Here is a 13,725-nt window from a genome sequence, read left to right as displayed (position 1 = left end):
GGACGAAGCAATGGAAGCCGCAACCCACACGAGCGATGCCATCGTTTCCTCTCTCCATCCCTCCTCCATATATAAGTTCTCAGTGCGTGCATCGTGGCACCTATAAATTCTAGATGCATGCATTTCAATTTGTTTCGATGCGTGCATAGTGATCATTAGCCTGATGATTTTAGATAAACATCTGAATAAACATTGTTGCATGATAATTCGAATTAGTAAGGAGGAGAGAGAGAGAGAGAGAGAGAGGCGTGGCAGCACCGGATCAATGGGAGCTTTTGACCGTAAGCAAATTCTTCTTCTAATCTATAATATTTAGGTGCTGATCTCATAATTTAACCTTCAAAAAAAAGATTGGAATCTGGTTAGGCGATGTCTATGATGAGATATTAAAAAGCATGATGATGAGGCTTCCAAGGTTGTAAAAACCATTTCTTTCGGATCGAACCGAGCTTTTAAAAACAATATGAAAACTTCAATTCTTCAGTGACAGTTTTTAAATAAATATTTATATAGTTTTGATCATATTTCGATTCAAATCAAATTGGTCTAATGGTTTATCGGTTCCAAATTGAATCGAAACTAATTTAATTGTTGTTCTTGATTTTAAAATAAATTAAAATCCATAATTCAATTCCAAACCAACCGTTCTAACTTTAAATCGATTAAGTATGTGAATTTATGTATATGTGAAGCGGTTAAATGTTATTTTTATTTTTAAACCTAATAAAGATAGGTTCGAATATTGAGAGCCACATTTATTTGATTAATTTTTTTATAATAATAGTTATACGTATTTTTAAATTTAAAAATAAATAAATATTTTTTTACTTGAACAAAAGTACCCTAAATCTTTTATTAAAATAACTTGGTCGCATATGCTATTAAAAAAATCGATGACTAATTATCGCATGATTCTCGAAAAAAAAAAAGTGATACTAATCATCTTAGAATGATTATTTTTTTAAAAAATAAAATAATTAATTATTAAAATTATTTTTTTTTAAAAAAAAAAACATCTATGATAAAATCGGTAAATGTATGAGAATATTTTCGTCTAAATAGAAAAAAAAATACCCCGAGGTGAAAATTAATATGATATTTTTTTTGGGGGATAAAAGATCGACCGAGAGAGGCAAACTGATAACATTTTTCTTATATTTATGTGATGTGTGGGGTCGTTCCGCGTGTCATTTCGTCACGGAATCATACGCCTACGGATGCTTAGCGCGTTAAGTTAATGAGGCAGGCAGTCGAGTTTGTTGACCGGGGAACCTTCTGCCGTGCTGCAAGGAAAAAAGCTATGATTGAATATTCATCCTTGAGCAGAGATAAGAGAGCTGTTCACCTTGTAGAACCGTCTTCCCTCCGTTGTTTCTGCACCGCTACATTTCTCTATCTTTCTCCGCCACCGACCGGCTATGGATCCTCGAAGCGCTATGCCTTCTCCCAGTCGTGTGGTTTGTCCGGATAGCACCTTCGACTGTCTTCCCCAATTCGCGTTCCTGTTTGTCACGTTCAACACACTCAACGCCGCATACCAGTCTCGCCGCGACCTCAAATCGGTGGTCTTCGTGACGTTCGCCTACGCCAACCTGTTGATGATCTTCTTCTGCCTCAGGCGGCTGGAGAAGATGGCTCCCGATGACCCACCGGAGCACAAGAATCGGACTTTGGCGGCTGTTTGGATCCTCTTCACCGCTCTCAACCTCGCGTTCGCATGGCGAGCGGCGGAGATTTTGCCGCCGCTACTGGCCGTTGCCATGGCCGGATTTTACGTTCTGATCATCTACCCGCGTGCGGATGGCTGTTCCGACAGAAGCATGATTCCATCAGCCGACCAAAACGTCTGACCTAACGGGGTCGGGCGGCGGGCGGAGCCCTATCTCCGCCACATCTGTTTATTCCCCTTCTTTTCGTTTACATGAGAATCTGTTTCTGATCGAATCCATGTATCTGATGAAGCCTTTCCTACTTAGAAGAATGGATGAGAGCTTACGTCTTGATCCAAACGACTAAGATTATCAATCACCTCTGTGTAAAGTCTTCAATATTCTCCTTATTTTGGAAAGATTTCTCCGATTTTTGTGGCGTGTTACGTAATGTAGAGAAATACTCGCTCCGGCCATCGTCTCGTATTTTCTACTAACCACTGGGAGGAAACAAAATTGTTTGATGGTCAACGAGAACATCCCTAAACCCCCCCCCCCCCCCACCCCAAAAGAAAACCAAAAAAGGGGGCTACTTGCAAAGGCGAGGAGACCGACTTGCCGTAAAGTGCCAAGTTAATGGCCACCAACAGCTCGCCACCATCAAGCCTTTAATGGCATCCACCGTAGGAGACATCAATCAAGGCAAGGCATCGGCGTTTGGTATTTGTTTAATGAGGTATAAACCGCCGGTGAAACTACCTCAGTGAATAGCCAAACCTTATAGAGGCATGGTTTAGGGTTTAGGCACAATGTGCCTACGGATGCCTTGACGCTCTTACGCCTTCACCCCCGGTCACGGATGCTGTGGTGTTGTCTTGTTTTATAAAGCGTGCGGGAATAACAAGACAAAGCAATGTGGGACTAATGGATTAGAAATGGCCTACCCATACTCCCTAGTGAATAAAAAATAGAGCTACAACATAATCTAAGAAGGGAATGGATGGATAGGAGGAACACGATCCTTCTCTGCTGCTCTAATCCACCACCAAATGCCACCATGATTTGGATCCTCAAACAACTTCCCCATGACCAATGGCATTGCATAAAGAGGAGTGCACCCTAGCAAATCTAGGATCGATGACTTTGCGAGCTCAGGAGGATTCATATTACAGTTTACCAACACATAAACTCATCTGGATGATTAAACCTACGACTAGAATTAAGAAGTCATTGATTTAATTGCAGGAAGTCATTGCATTATTCTCCAAAATTAACTAAAATTATTAGGTGAAATTGAGAAATTAAAACAATAATAAAATCAATCTATTAACTTATTGAATTTAAACTAATGATCTAAAACGCTTAAGAAGAGTAGTACGCCTATCCGTCTTTTATAAATCAATCTGAGTCTTACGCTCTAATTCTTTCATTAGAACACTTAGACATCACCCCAAAACAATCCTTTCATTATAGTATACTTAATACATGTTATGCAAAAAGAGAAAATGTGCCGTAAACTAAGAGATCTTTGAAACATTGCTCATGACAACTCGAGAAGGAAAAGAAAAGAAAAGAAAAGATTTATTCACAAGAATAGAAACTACAAATTGATGTGTCGGCAAATTTTTGTTTGCAGGTGCATTCGATCAAGAACTCCACGCTATGGCACTTTCGACACTCCCTGCCTCTGCAGTTCCACCAACACACCGTCCAGTGAAGGGGGCTTCAATCCAAGAGGCAATGGCAACCATGGTTTCCCTAGAACATCTCCAATAGCTGCATCTATGCTTTCTTTTGACTGATCCCAAAACACACAATGTTAGAGATAATAAGACAGTAAGAAAAAAAATGAATCCTATTTTCTTATACGAAATTTATAGCGTTATTATACTTAAGAATATAGCTGAGAAATAAAATATTAAAAAAAAGGGGCTAAAACTTACTTCTAAATGACATCATCTAAGCATATTTTTGCTGAGAGTCCACACACGAAGCATGTTTTTTGAGTTGGACGTGGAATCTAGATGAGTGTTTAAGAGAGATGGATGGAGAATAACTTACAGGGGAAGCATCAAGCTGAAGCTGCGAGCTCGGGTGCTTGGTCATGGCAGGAGCAACTGCTCTGTACATCGGACGTGGAACGACGCCCGGGACTGGTGGAGCCTCGAATCTCTGCAGCATTAGTTTTGGCGTCAGCGCATCAACCACTCCGAACAGGTTTATCGAGCTGAAGCAATACGTGACTTACCACCATCGGCAATGGCTGGGGGAAGCAAGGAGCTCCTTTGGCCATGGTATGCGGAACCCATCCTTCTCCGCTTCCCTGCATGGAGAGAGACGATCGAATCATGTTGATTTGGAGTCGCCGGACAACGAGAAATAGATAAAGACGAACAGATGGGTGCCCCGTACGCTTTGGTAGAGGTGGTGCCAATAAGAAGGATCAGGTGGTGGTGGGAGAGGTGGCTGAGGAGGAGCCCACGGTTGCGTGGGAGACCGTGCCGAGAGATGCCGTGGCCACATGTGGAGCACCGGTGCTTCCGGCGTGGGGTGCCCCCATACGTGGAGTGGTCTAAAAGGCTGCACTGGTGGTGGTGGCGGTGGTGGTGGAGGAGGAAGGAAGCCGATGGTGGAGGCGAGCCACGGGTTCACGTCGACCCTCTTCACCCCCATGCCCGTCGCGTACATCTGTCGTCTCTGGCTCCAGCTCGCCGCCTCCGCCTCCCTCGCAAGCACATGCTTCCGATGCGAACGATACTTCTGCAAGCATTTCATGTCTCCTTGTAATATGCACCAAAACAAACATGTTCTCCAATGACTGCACACCAAAATCTAAGTCGATTTCTCGAGCAACTAATAATTGCAAGATAGATATATGCATGAGTAGATGGCTAGCAACAGTCAAGCACTCGTCATGCAAGCTAAGGGGAGTACTGTTTCCGTGTCTCGGAAAAAGCAGGAAGTACTTGTCATGGCTGCATCATGAACTCCCTGTACTTAAAAAGGCCAAGCAATTACTTCCGTGGTAGGGAAGGACACGAATCTTAAAGGAGAACGATACGATTGGAGTAGGGAAAAAGAAGCAGTACCTGCAGATGGCTAGCAACATTGTGACGAGTGAGGCAGTCGATCCCCATCAGCTCCAGAATCCTCGACGGCACCGCCTTGTCGATCCCCAGCTGCTCCACCGCCTGCACGAATCTCCGGTGTAGATCCGGCGTCCAGTCCACCTGCCATTCACACGTCCGTCAGGAACGTGAAGAGAAGAGGCAGCTAAGTCCATTGCCACTTTCTCTGCAGCAACAGCACAAACAAAGTACGTCTAAAGGATAAGAAGGTCCGACATCTCACGGGAGCCCGTGATTCCTTTCCCTTCTCTAACGAGATCCGATTTCAAGCTTCGTTGTCCTTGCGTTTAATTGGGCCGTCACCTTTTCACTGTCTTTTTCTCGCCGTCTGCTTGGACGCAAGAAGCAAGAAACCTATGAAGACTTTTCCTCATATCTACTGGAACAAGTCATTGTAATCACTATTCACCGAGTCCAAATCCCATTATCTTCTTTTCATTTCAATTTCTACCACAAATCTTCCGGTGGATCAGATGCACCCGTGGCTCTCGTGATGCCTTTCCGGCAAAACCTAGGTGAACTTTCAGAGAGAAAGGGAGAGGGAGAGAGAAAGAGAGACACGCTTACTTTTGCTTTGCGCTTTCCCTGTGAGCCCTTCGCCGCAGCCGCCGCCGCAACTGACGACTCCTGACCTTTATCCGGTGTCGATGACCTCGCTTCAGACGGCATCGCCGCTGCATCTTCTGCTGTCGTCTCACTCGTGACTTCCTCGCCATGACTCAAATATTTCTCACCGTCCAAGACCACCGTATCCTGCGTCACTCCGCCAAGCATCCCGTCCGTCGCCTCCGCCACCGCCGGTGAGCCCGAGTCCTCCTCCCATCCCACCGAGAACTCCGCAAAAGTCTCCGCTGGGTCCAGCTCAAGGCCCGGCAGCATGTCTCCGTCATCGATTCCCGCGAAGAGGTCGCTGAAGTTGATGTCCTCGAGCAGAGTTTCGCCGGTGAAGTCACCGTTAATAGAGAAATTGTCCGACGACCCATCTCGTTCTTCACCATTGGAACCTCTCAAGGCTTCGACCACAAGCATGTCAATAGATTCGATACGTGCGCACGGAAATGAACGCGCGAGCTACGTAGGCTACTCAGGCAGGTGTTTGCGCACCATGAACCGGAAGTAACGAGCTTGGCCGGAGACTCCGCAGAGAGAGGGGTGGAGAAGGAACGAAGAGAGCAGAGGCTTTGTGGGGAGTCTCAATAATAAGAGTGGATTGGCTTGACATGGGAAGTTGGAGTATTATACTCGAGAGAGGTCGCATGTCCACCACAACTTCCTTGAGATTTCTATTCAGGAGCTTTTGTTCGCACTCGTCAGTCCTTTTCTCTCTGTAAACGAATTGAATGTCTTGTGGATGAGCAATTTTGAGGTCTTCCATATATCAAATTTCGGAGAGAGAAGGAGAGGAGTCAGAGGTGACACTGGCTGTATGCATATCGGCTGTGGGGCTGTCTTCTCTCTCCTGATAGAAGGAAAAGCAAAAGCTATTGCTCTTGTCCATTCTCATAATAGCAGTAGCATCCCTTTTCCTGTGCCATATACATCTGTATGGTGACTATTTTTCTTGGCTTTCACACAACAGCAAGTTGCACAGAGAAGAGATAAAGAGCAAGGTCTCACAATAACATGGTTCCTGGAGCAGCAATCAAGAAAACTTGATGTGGATGCTCCATCTTCATGTCCATTTATTTCTTGGGAAATCGTATTCTTTAATCAACCACATCCTCTCTCTCTCTCTCTCTCTCTCTCTCTCTCTCATACACAACACCTACTGAGCTGCATATAGGCTCACCATTTCCTCCCTTATTTTTGCTTCTGTTCTCCTCTCTGTAAAAGATAGAAAGAGGAGTACATATCATATACACTGCAACATAAGCCTCCAACAGCTGTTGCAACGTATCCAAATCATGGTCCATAAACTCTTGCAACCTTGCAAGGACCACCTTCATTCTCTTACTGTGTTGTCATCTTGCATGATCCGAAGGATACCTATCAAGAATACACTTGTGATCGAATTGCTTCTTCACTGTTTACCTTTGCACACAAGTTATGACTGTGAAGATTAGTACATACATTACCTTACACTGAAACATCATTGAATGGTATTATCGGATTAACTCCCATTACATGTGATGTATCTAACACTGTTACGGCTCATTGTGACAATTCCTGTTGTCATCTTTAGAATATTAATCCTGCACTGAGCCATGTTTTGTAGTCACTGTTACAATAGACTATCACTGTAATTAATACCTCAGATCCAAATCAAGATGAAATATTTTGAGTTTTTATCATATTTGTAAATGTTGAATGCATATTATTATTCTACTAAATATATTTATTTAATATTTAAAATATTAGTATGATGATATACCAAACTCATTTGCGACAAATTCCGATAAATTTTATTGAAAGACAGTAAGTTAACCTAAGATTCGAAGGCTTATAATATTTCGACTTTGAGATGTTTTATGAAATTCCACACAAATAAAATAAAATCGAAAAATGCAAACATAATTAACTAAAAAATTAATGGTTAAATACTGTATGGCATCACAAAATTAAAATCAATCGTTTGCTATACGAATATATATTTTTGGTTTACTTGGAGTTGGTTTTTTTGTCGATCGCTTTCATCGATCGCAATCATAATCGCAACCATCATGAAAATGACTCGGCTGTCCATTGTCTATCTAATCTAATGGTTATCAGGAAGAAGTCATGAAATCATATGTACTAAAGCAGGACAGCATTGAATGGCTTCCTTTTATGTCTCATGAATTCCGGTGTAAGCAATAAATGTCTTCCTTTTATGTCTGATGGATTCCATTGTACGCTATTTCATGACCATAAATTAATAGACGACAATTAAAATCTAACACTCGTACAATTATTAGTCGTTCACACAATAACGCTATTTCATAACGAATGATCGAATAATGTATACTTAATTTACTTGCCATGCTAGTGTTGATTAGACTTTACTATTAGTCGAAAAATAATGATCACATTAATCATGCATATCAAACGAATATCGAATGTTAATTAAAAATATTTTTTGTTACCACGTACGTATAAACTAAGAACCCTAAATATGAAATAAACAAATCATAATTAATTAAATGATGGCTATAAGACAATTGTTAGATAAATTTTCAATAAAAATTGGTAATACAAAAAAATATAATTAGATTTATAGTTGACTTATAATAAAAAAAAATCATTGGTGATACAAAAATAGGTATAGGAAAACCTAAAAAAAATTATATAAACTATAAATAGAAATTTAAGTTCACTTAATTAACTAGTGTATTACAGTTTTATAGAGCTAAGTAAAAAATCCATGTAACTGATATCCTGTTGTTTTTGTGAGACAACAGCATACTTGACATGATGGAGCAGACTTTGCAATTTGATGAATGGAAAAGAAATAAAACAATGGATTTTACATCCATGCAAAGCAATTGCTTCACTAGAGCATTCATTACATAAGCTTCTGCAACTGTTTCATCACATATCATTACCAAGCAACTGAAACAGTGCATGGTGATGTTGAGAAATGCCGACACCAAGTCTGATGAACAGAAATAATGTCAATGATTTCTGTTCTTACATATACCTGTCCATATGAGAAGTACAGAATGCTAGAGAGTGTGTTCTGAAGAAAGGGGTGAATCCATATCCTCCATCTCATCATCATCCTCACCAATCCCAGCAACATTGAAGTGTTTCCATCGACTGTGAGCCTCGCCTGCATGATCCTCTTCATCATTAACATCAGTTTCTACCATGGATTTGCCTCCTGCATGCCCTTTCACATTTGCAGCTGCCTCATCATCGTATCCATAGCTCAAAGTTGATTCAGTTCCACTTGACATGGATAGAGTGTTGTCACTGTCATCTGTGATGTAAACAGCTCGGTTTTCTTTGTGATTCCACTTTGCAACAACTGGTCTGCAACTATCATCGGTGTCGCTAAAATAGTTCACTTGGCGTGCAACATCTGCTGATGCGGTATCAGATCTCCCCCGCGGCATTACGCGAAAGCAATCATAACCGTGCGCATGAAGCCGATATGACTGATATCTTCTCTGGTTTTGCATGGTCCAGTTGCCATCCCTGTTGTTCGTGTCCTCAAAGGCTGCCGGAGTGGAGATTCTTGCATGATCAAACGGATGGAATTCGTTGTCACCTGATGATTCTGATGAGTGTATCTGCACAGAAAAATGATGAGCTTGTACTAAGAAGATCCTATATCCAGATAAAACAATTCACCATCATAGTTGTCTAATACAAAGACAGAAGAGTACAAAAATGCTCGAGTAAACTAATGGCGACTAGTTTATGATGATGTGAGAGATAAACAAGGTGTTGAGAGCATTGGAAGTACACTCAGGAAGGAAGACATTTATTATCAGTTGTTGATGAACCTAAAGCATTGCAAGTAAATTAACTCCATTATCTATCAGCTGCTGATACGAAAAAATAGTGCACTTTCTTGTAGTCCTTAGATTGTTCAAAATTGTAGTCTTCATTTCTAGTAAAAAAAAAGCGTTTGTAATTAACATTATAGATTCATCGGATGAAATAATTAAAAATAATGACATCAACAGTGAGATCAATTAATCTTTCTTGTGTAGGCATCATGGATACATTCCAATTAATATTCTTTAACTGATATGTAACCACAGAACCATAAAGATAAAGTTTGCAGTTGAAAGTCAATTGAAGATTCATAAACAAATAAAATGATCTCCATGTCTAACGTCCTCTTTGACCAAGTCTTCATAATCCATACCTCAGCTACTCTTTCTTCTAATGTAAATGCCAAAATAACCACTGCATTAAGGACTACGAAGTATCGAATCTTAAAAATAAGCTTGTTCACAAAGTTTGGTACCTGTGCCTTCTCCATCCTGCGATAACTGTCATAATGGATATTCGCCTTATCAGATAAATAAAATGGATTGCCCAGTTGAGTAACCTGACGAACAGCATAACGGTCATCAGGTGCACAGTTCGGAAGAACACAATTTGGGGCTTTGTGGTATTCTGATAGTGAAGATGCAGTCTTGACCCCACCTTGTTGAGATTGATGAGTGGCATCTGATGCCTCATATTGAGAAGAAAAAGATGAAATGGCACACTTATGTTTATTTGAAGTTCGCCCTCCATGACTTGAAATATTAATTGAAGACACAGGACGATTATGATTGACATTTTCATAATTCAGTAACCAGCTTGGTTCCATCGGAAAGAACTGGTATTCACGGACAGTCCTTGGAGCCTTAACATCATGCATGTGAACATCTGGAACAGTGACATCTGATTCATTAAATGGACTTGTCACTAAACCACATTCCAACCTAGCCAAGAATGTTGACTCCTGCAAAAACTTTATAGATAAGAAGAACTTGCTAATGGACAAAAGCTCTCGGATATGGAGGAGCTTAAATGCACTAAGATATCAAATCATATTTTGTGACCAAAAGGGCATTTATGAGTGAGTTGATGAAAGCATACCTTAATTGACTCTGACCATGCTCCCTCAGTTTCTTTGCCATCACAAGGTTGCCAAGTATTTTTTTGTTCCATATGTACTGTAACTGTAGCAAACAATTAGCAGCAAACCTCTATGAACAAAGATATTGATTTTAGAATCTACATAGAGCTAAAGGGTAAGAGAAATAAAATAAAATCACATCTTGACATAGTTCATTATGAGAAAATCAATCATAAGGAGTTACTGACATCCTACAGTAGAATCCGTTATAACAGTCTTGATTTTGAGACTGGTATATTCATTAAGTACTCAAATTATTTTATAAATTCCACAGTGCTAAATGTCAAAGGTCGATCTCATAGTTAATGGAATCACTCTACCCAGCACCCCATTCCAAAAACTGCAGTCGCGGTTCCACATCACAATTTATGCTATTTATATCCCTGATTGATGCAGTACATGATCCAGAGTGCCACAATTGGAAATCTCATTGTTATCTTTCAGTTTCTTAGGTAAGAACCAACATACTAAAAAAATCCAGAAAAACCTGTTCTGGAACTCATTCAAGAAATAAAAGTAATGAACATACTAAACAAAAAAGAAAGAATGTTAATGAATCCATCATTTTAAATCATTAATTACCATTACCTTTACTGGATTAAATGTATAACTAACAACGTAGTAAGACCTAGATAATTTACCTAATACCTAAGTAACCAGTACATATCACAACCCAAAACATTGAACCAATTAATTCTAACCCATAATGTACCATGAACAAAGTTCAGTGGTGTACCCTGTACCCACACTCATTATGACCTAGAACGTTCTACATTCCAGGTATACTAAATGAGCTATAGGTTGTGATATATTCACTTTGTTTGTTGGGTGGCATATGATCAGAAATGCACAATTTTTAAGTCATGATATGATGATATTAGTGTTGTTAGTCAATTTCTGAGGTTGTTTCTTCTTTAAGCTTACAAGAGTTCTCCATTCACCCAACTGTGACACTAATCACAAAACTGCTTAAGTGATATTTCTATATGTCTATTCATGTCTTAGTGACTTGCTGTCATGAATAATTAAATTCCATCATCTCTTACCGTAATGGACTGCAATTGTTTTTTGCTACTATTTTCATCTCAAATTTTGTCAGAGTTGAACAGAGAAGCAATACATTACAATACTTTTAAGTTTAATTCCAAGTTAATGGATAATCAAGTGATATTTTCACATGGTATCCCATTATTTTAATATGTTGCTATTATTTTCGGCACCAAGTTTTTAGCTTTTAGACATACCAAACTATGACATACATGGACGGAACTAATGCTTGGTATACAACATAACGACCATCCTGCATAACAAATATGATTATGGTTAATGTCTAAGCATTTCCAATCTTTAACTGCTGTGGAGCTAACTTAGTGAGCGTAGAATTCCACATTTGGCAATATCCAAATACGTAATAAATAATTTCTCATCCTTGCTTCATATTAAGACACACGGTGATCTCCCATAGCTTGAAGGTTGCTAAGACAGTCCAAGAACTAGGAGGGGAAAAATGAAAAAGCAGCCTACTAACATTTTACTGGTATACAATTCTCTAGACAAACTCTTTAATATCTTCTTCTCTTTTTCTTTAGACAATTCTCTAGATAATTCTCTAGATAATGAATCTTAGCAAAATGCAGCTTCCAAGAAACTCCCATTACATTGCTTAACCAGAATCATTGTAATATGGTGTGACTCAACTTTTTCATGTCCATAAATTTAATTATAGCAACATAAATCATTACTACAAACATAGCCTATTCAGCAGAGTTATAATCAAACAACAATTCTAGTATAATGGACAACATAGTTGCATCACTGGGTGTTATCAGTCTTAGTCATTGATACATAACTCTAGTAAAGAGGAAAATTTTCATATCCGATAGAAATTGTAAGAAGCATGATACCTAAAGGAACCTCAAAAGTTCCAGAAGTCAAAGGCTTGAACTTGGTACTGATTGGTTCATAAGCTCTTGAAGTATGCCCCAGTTTATCCTCAGCATGCGTGACTGCTTGTTGCAGCTTTTGGTACATTGGCCACACATGCGGTTGCGTCACTGATGAAGGCAATTGCAGGGCAGGCCCCACTCTGGGCTGCACCAAGGATGTTCCTGCAGGCATGAAGGTTTGCGGTGGCTGGTGCCTCTTCAAACTCAAGGGTTCGTCTGCACATGCCGATCCAATTATAAATGACGGGCCAGCTCTTGCAACACTAACCAATGGCATGCTGGAGGTCGATCCAGGACTGAACTCGGGCGCCAGATGCATATAGTTTCCACCACCCAGGAGATGATCACGATTCTTCCTGGGTGTGTACCTCCGAGGACCATGCTTGTCGAGGAACCGCCGATTCCCAAACCAGTTCTGGACTTGCATGTACTCCAGCCCTGTTCTTCTTGCTAACTTCTCCTTCATCCACGTACTTGGATTCGGCTCCACTGCACGAAAAATCAAACCAAACGTACGGCAATAACTCAACACCACGAATCCAACACAACCAAAGTTGTCAAGAACCACCTACTAAAAAAAACCCCCTCTCGCAAACAAAGAAAATTTTAGCAATCTGCAGAGACTTCCTCTAATAAAACGAACAATAGATGATGATCAACGTCTTCAAGAAACACGAAAAAGATCAGAACTTTGAAAGGAGCAAAGGACCTGCATAAGCTTCCTCGAGGATCTGCACCTGTGATGGACTCTTCATCTGCTTCTTCGCCGTTAATCCGTCCTCAAGAGGCCCCTCTCCGAGGCTCCCGTCCGCGTGCTCCATCTCAACTCAAATCCCGAACCACGGGCAGCGGACACGAGGGATAGCGGGCGCAGAGGAGCGAAAAGGCGAGGGCTTTCAGGTTGGGAACTGAGTGAGAAGAGACGGGGAGCAGCAAAACGTGCGGCTTTCCTTCGACAAAATGCATGCACGCGCAACACGCCGAAAGGAAAGAAGGAATCGTGAGGGGATTTCCGTTGCGGAAGCGAACAGTAAGGAGGAAAGGGCGTGCTAACGGGGGAAAGTGCATCATAATTAGCAGGATAACAGGGACGACAGCAACAAAGAAAGCGCGACGATGGGTGGCGCTGGAGGAGGCAATTAATGCAGGAGGAGGCGGAGGAGGAAGGGGGCGAACGGAATGGAGCAGACGGAAAAAGGAAGGCTTTTTTTGAATGGGGTTTTGGAGGTAATGAATGGTAGGAGAAGGGAAAGGTAAGACTGATCGGTGGATGCTTCTGTTTTAGCCTTTTTAGGTTTGTTTAGAGCATTAATTGTTGAAGATAAGAAGGTTGGAATCAGAGGTTTTCTGGCTTCACAAGAGAGGGGAGGAATTCGAAGATTGGATGTTGTCGAGTTGTTGATGGTTTAGATAACATCAAATCGGATCAAATATTTGTTTCT

At 40.8% G+C, this 13,725-nt stretch overlaps 2 protein-coding genes across 2 annotated transcripts; both read right to left on the bottom strand.

The window, feature by feature from the left end:
• Positions 1–3,094: 3,094 nt before the first annotated feature.
• Positions 3,095–5,987, bottom strand: LOC103975482 (probable transcription factor GLK1). Its single transcript, XM_009390454.3, has 6 exons — positions 5,345–5,987; positions 4,739–4,879; positions 4,062–4,409; positions 3,898–3,972; positions 3,711–3,821; positions 3,095–3,447 (listed from the first exon to the last, which is right to left on the bottom strand). The coding sequence occupies exons 1-6, from the start codon at positions 5,804–5,806 to the stop codon at positions 3,310–3,312; spliced, it is 1,275 nt and encodes a 424-aa protein (XP_009388729.2). The 5' UTR covers positions 5,807–5,987; the 3' UTR covers positions 3,095–3,309.
• A 2,262-nt stretch (positions 5,988–8,249) lies between these two features.
• Positions 8,250–13,645, bottom strand: LOC135631748 (uncharacterized). Its single transcript, XM_065139581.1, has 5 exons — positions 12,993–13,645; positions 12,242–12,772; positions 10,298–10,380; positions 9,675–10,160; positions 8,250–8,988 (listed from the first exon to the last, which is right to left on the bottom strand). The coding sequence occupies exons 1-5, from the start codon at positions 13,102–13,104 to the stop codon at positions 8,419–8,421; spliced, it is 1,782 nt and encodes a 593-aa protein (XP_064995653.1). The 5' UTR covers positions 13,105–13,645; the 3' UTR covers positions 8,250–8,418.
• Between the last annotated feature and the right edge of the window lie 80 nt (positions 13,646–13,725).

Source organism: Musa acuminata, chromosome BXJ3-2 (assembly GCF_036884655.1).
Source record: "Musa acuminata AAA Group cultivar baxijiao chromosome BXJ3-2, Cavendish_Baxijiao_AAA, whole genome shotgun sequence".
In the NCBI taxonomy this organism is placed as follows: Eukaryota; Viridiplantae; Streptophyta; class Magnoliopsida; order Zingiberales; family Musaceae; genus Musa; species Musa acuminata.
The sequence above is the reverse complement of the archived record's forward strand: the minus strand, read 5'-3'. Positions and strand labels throughout refer to the sequence as shown.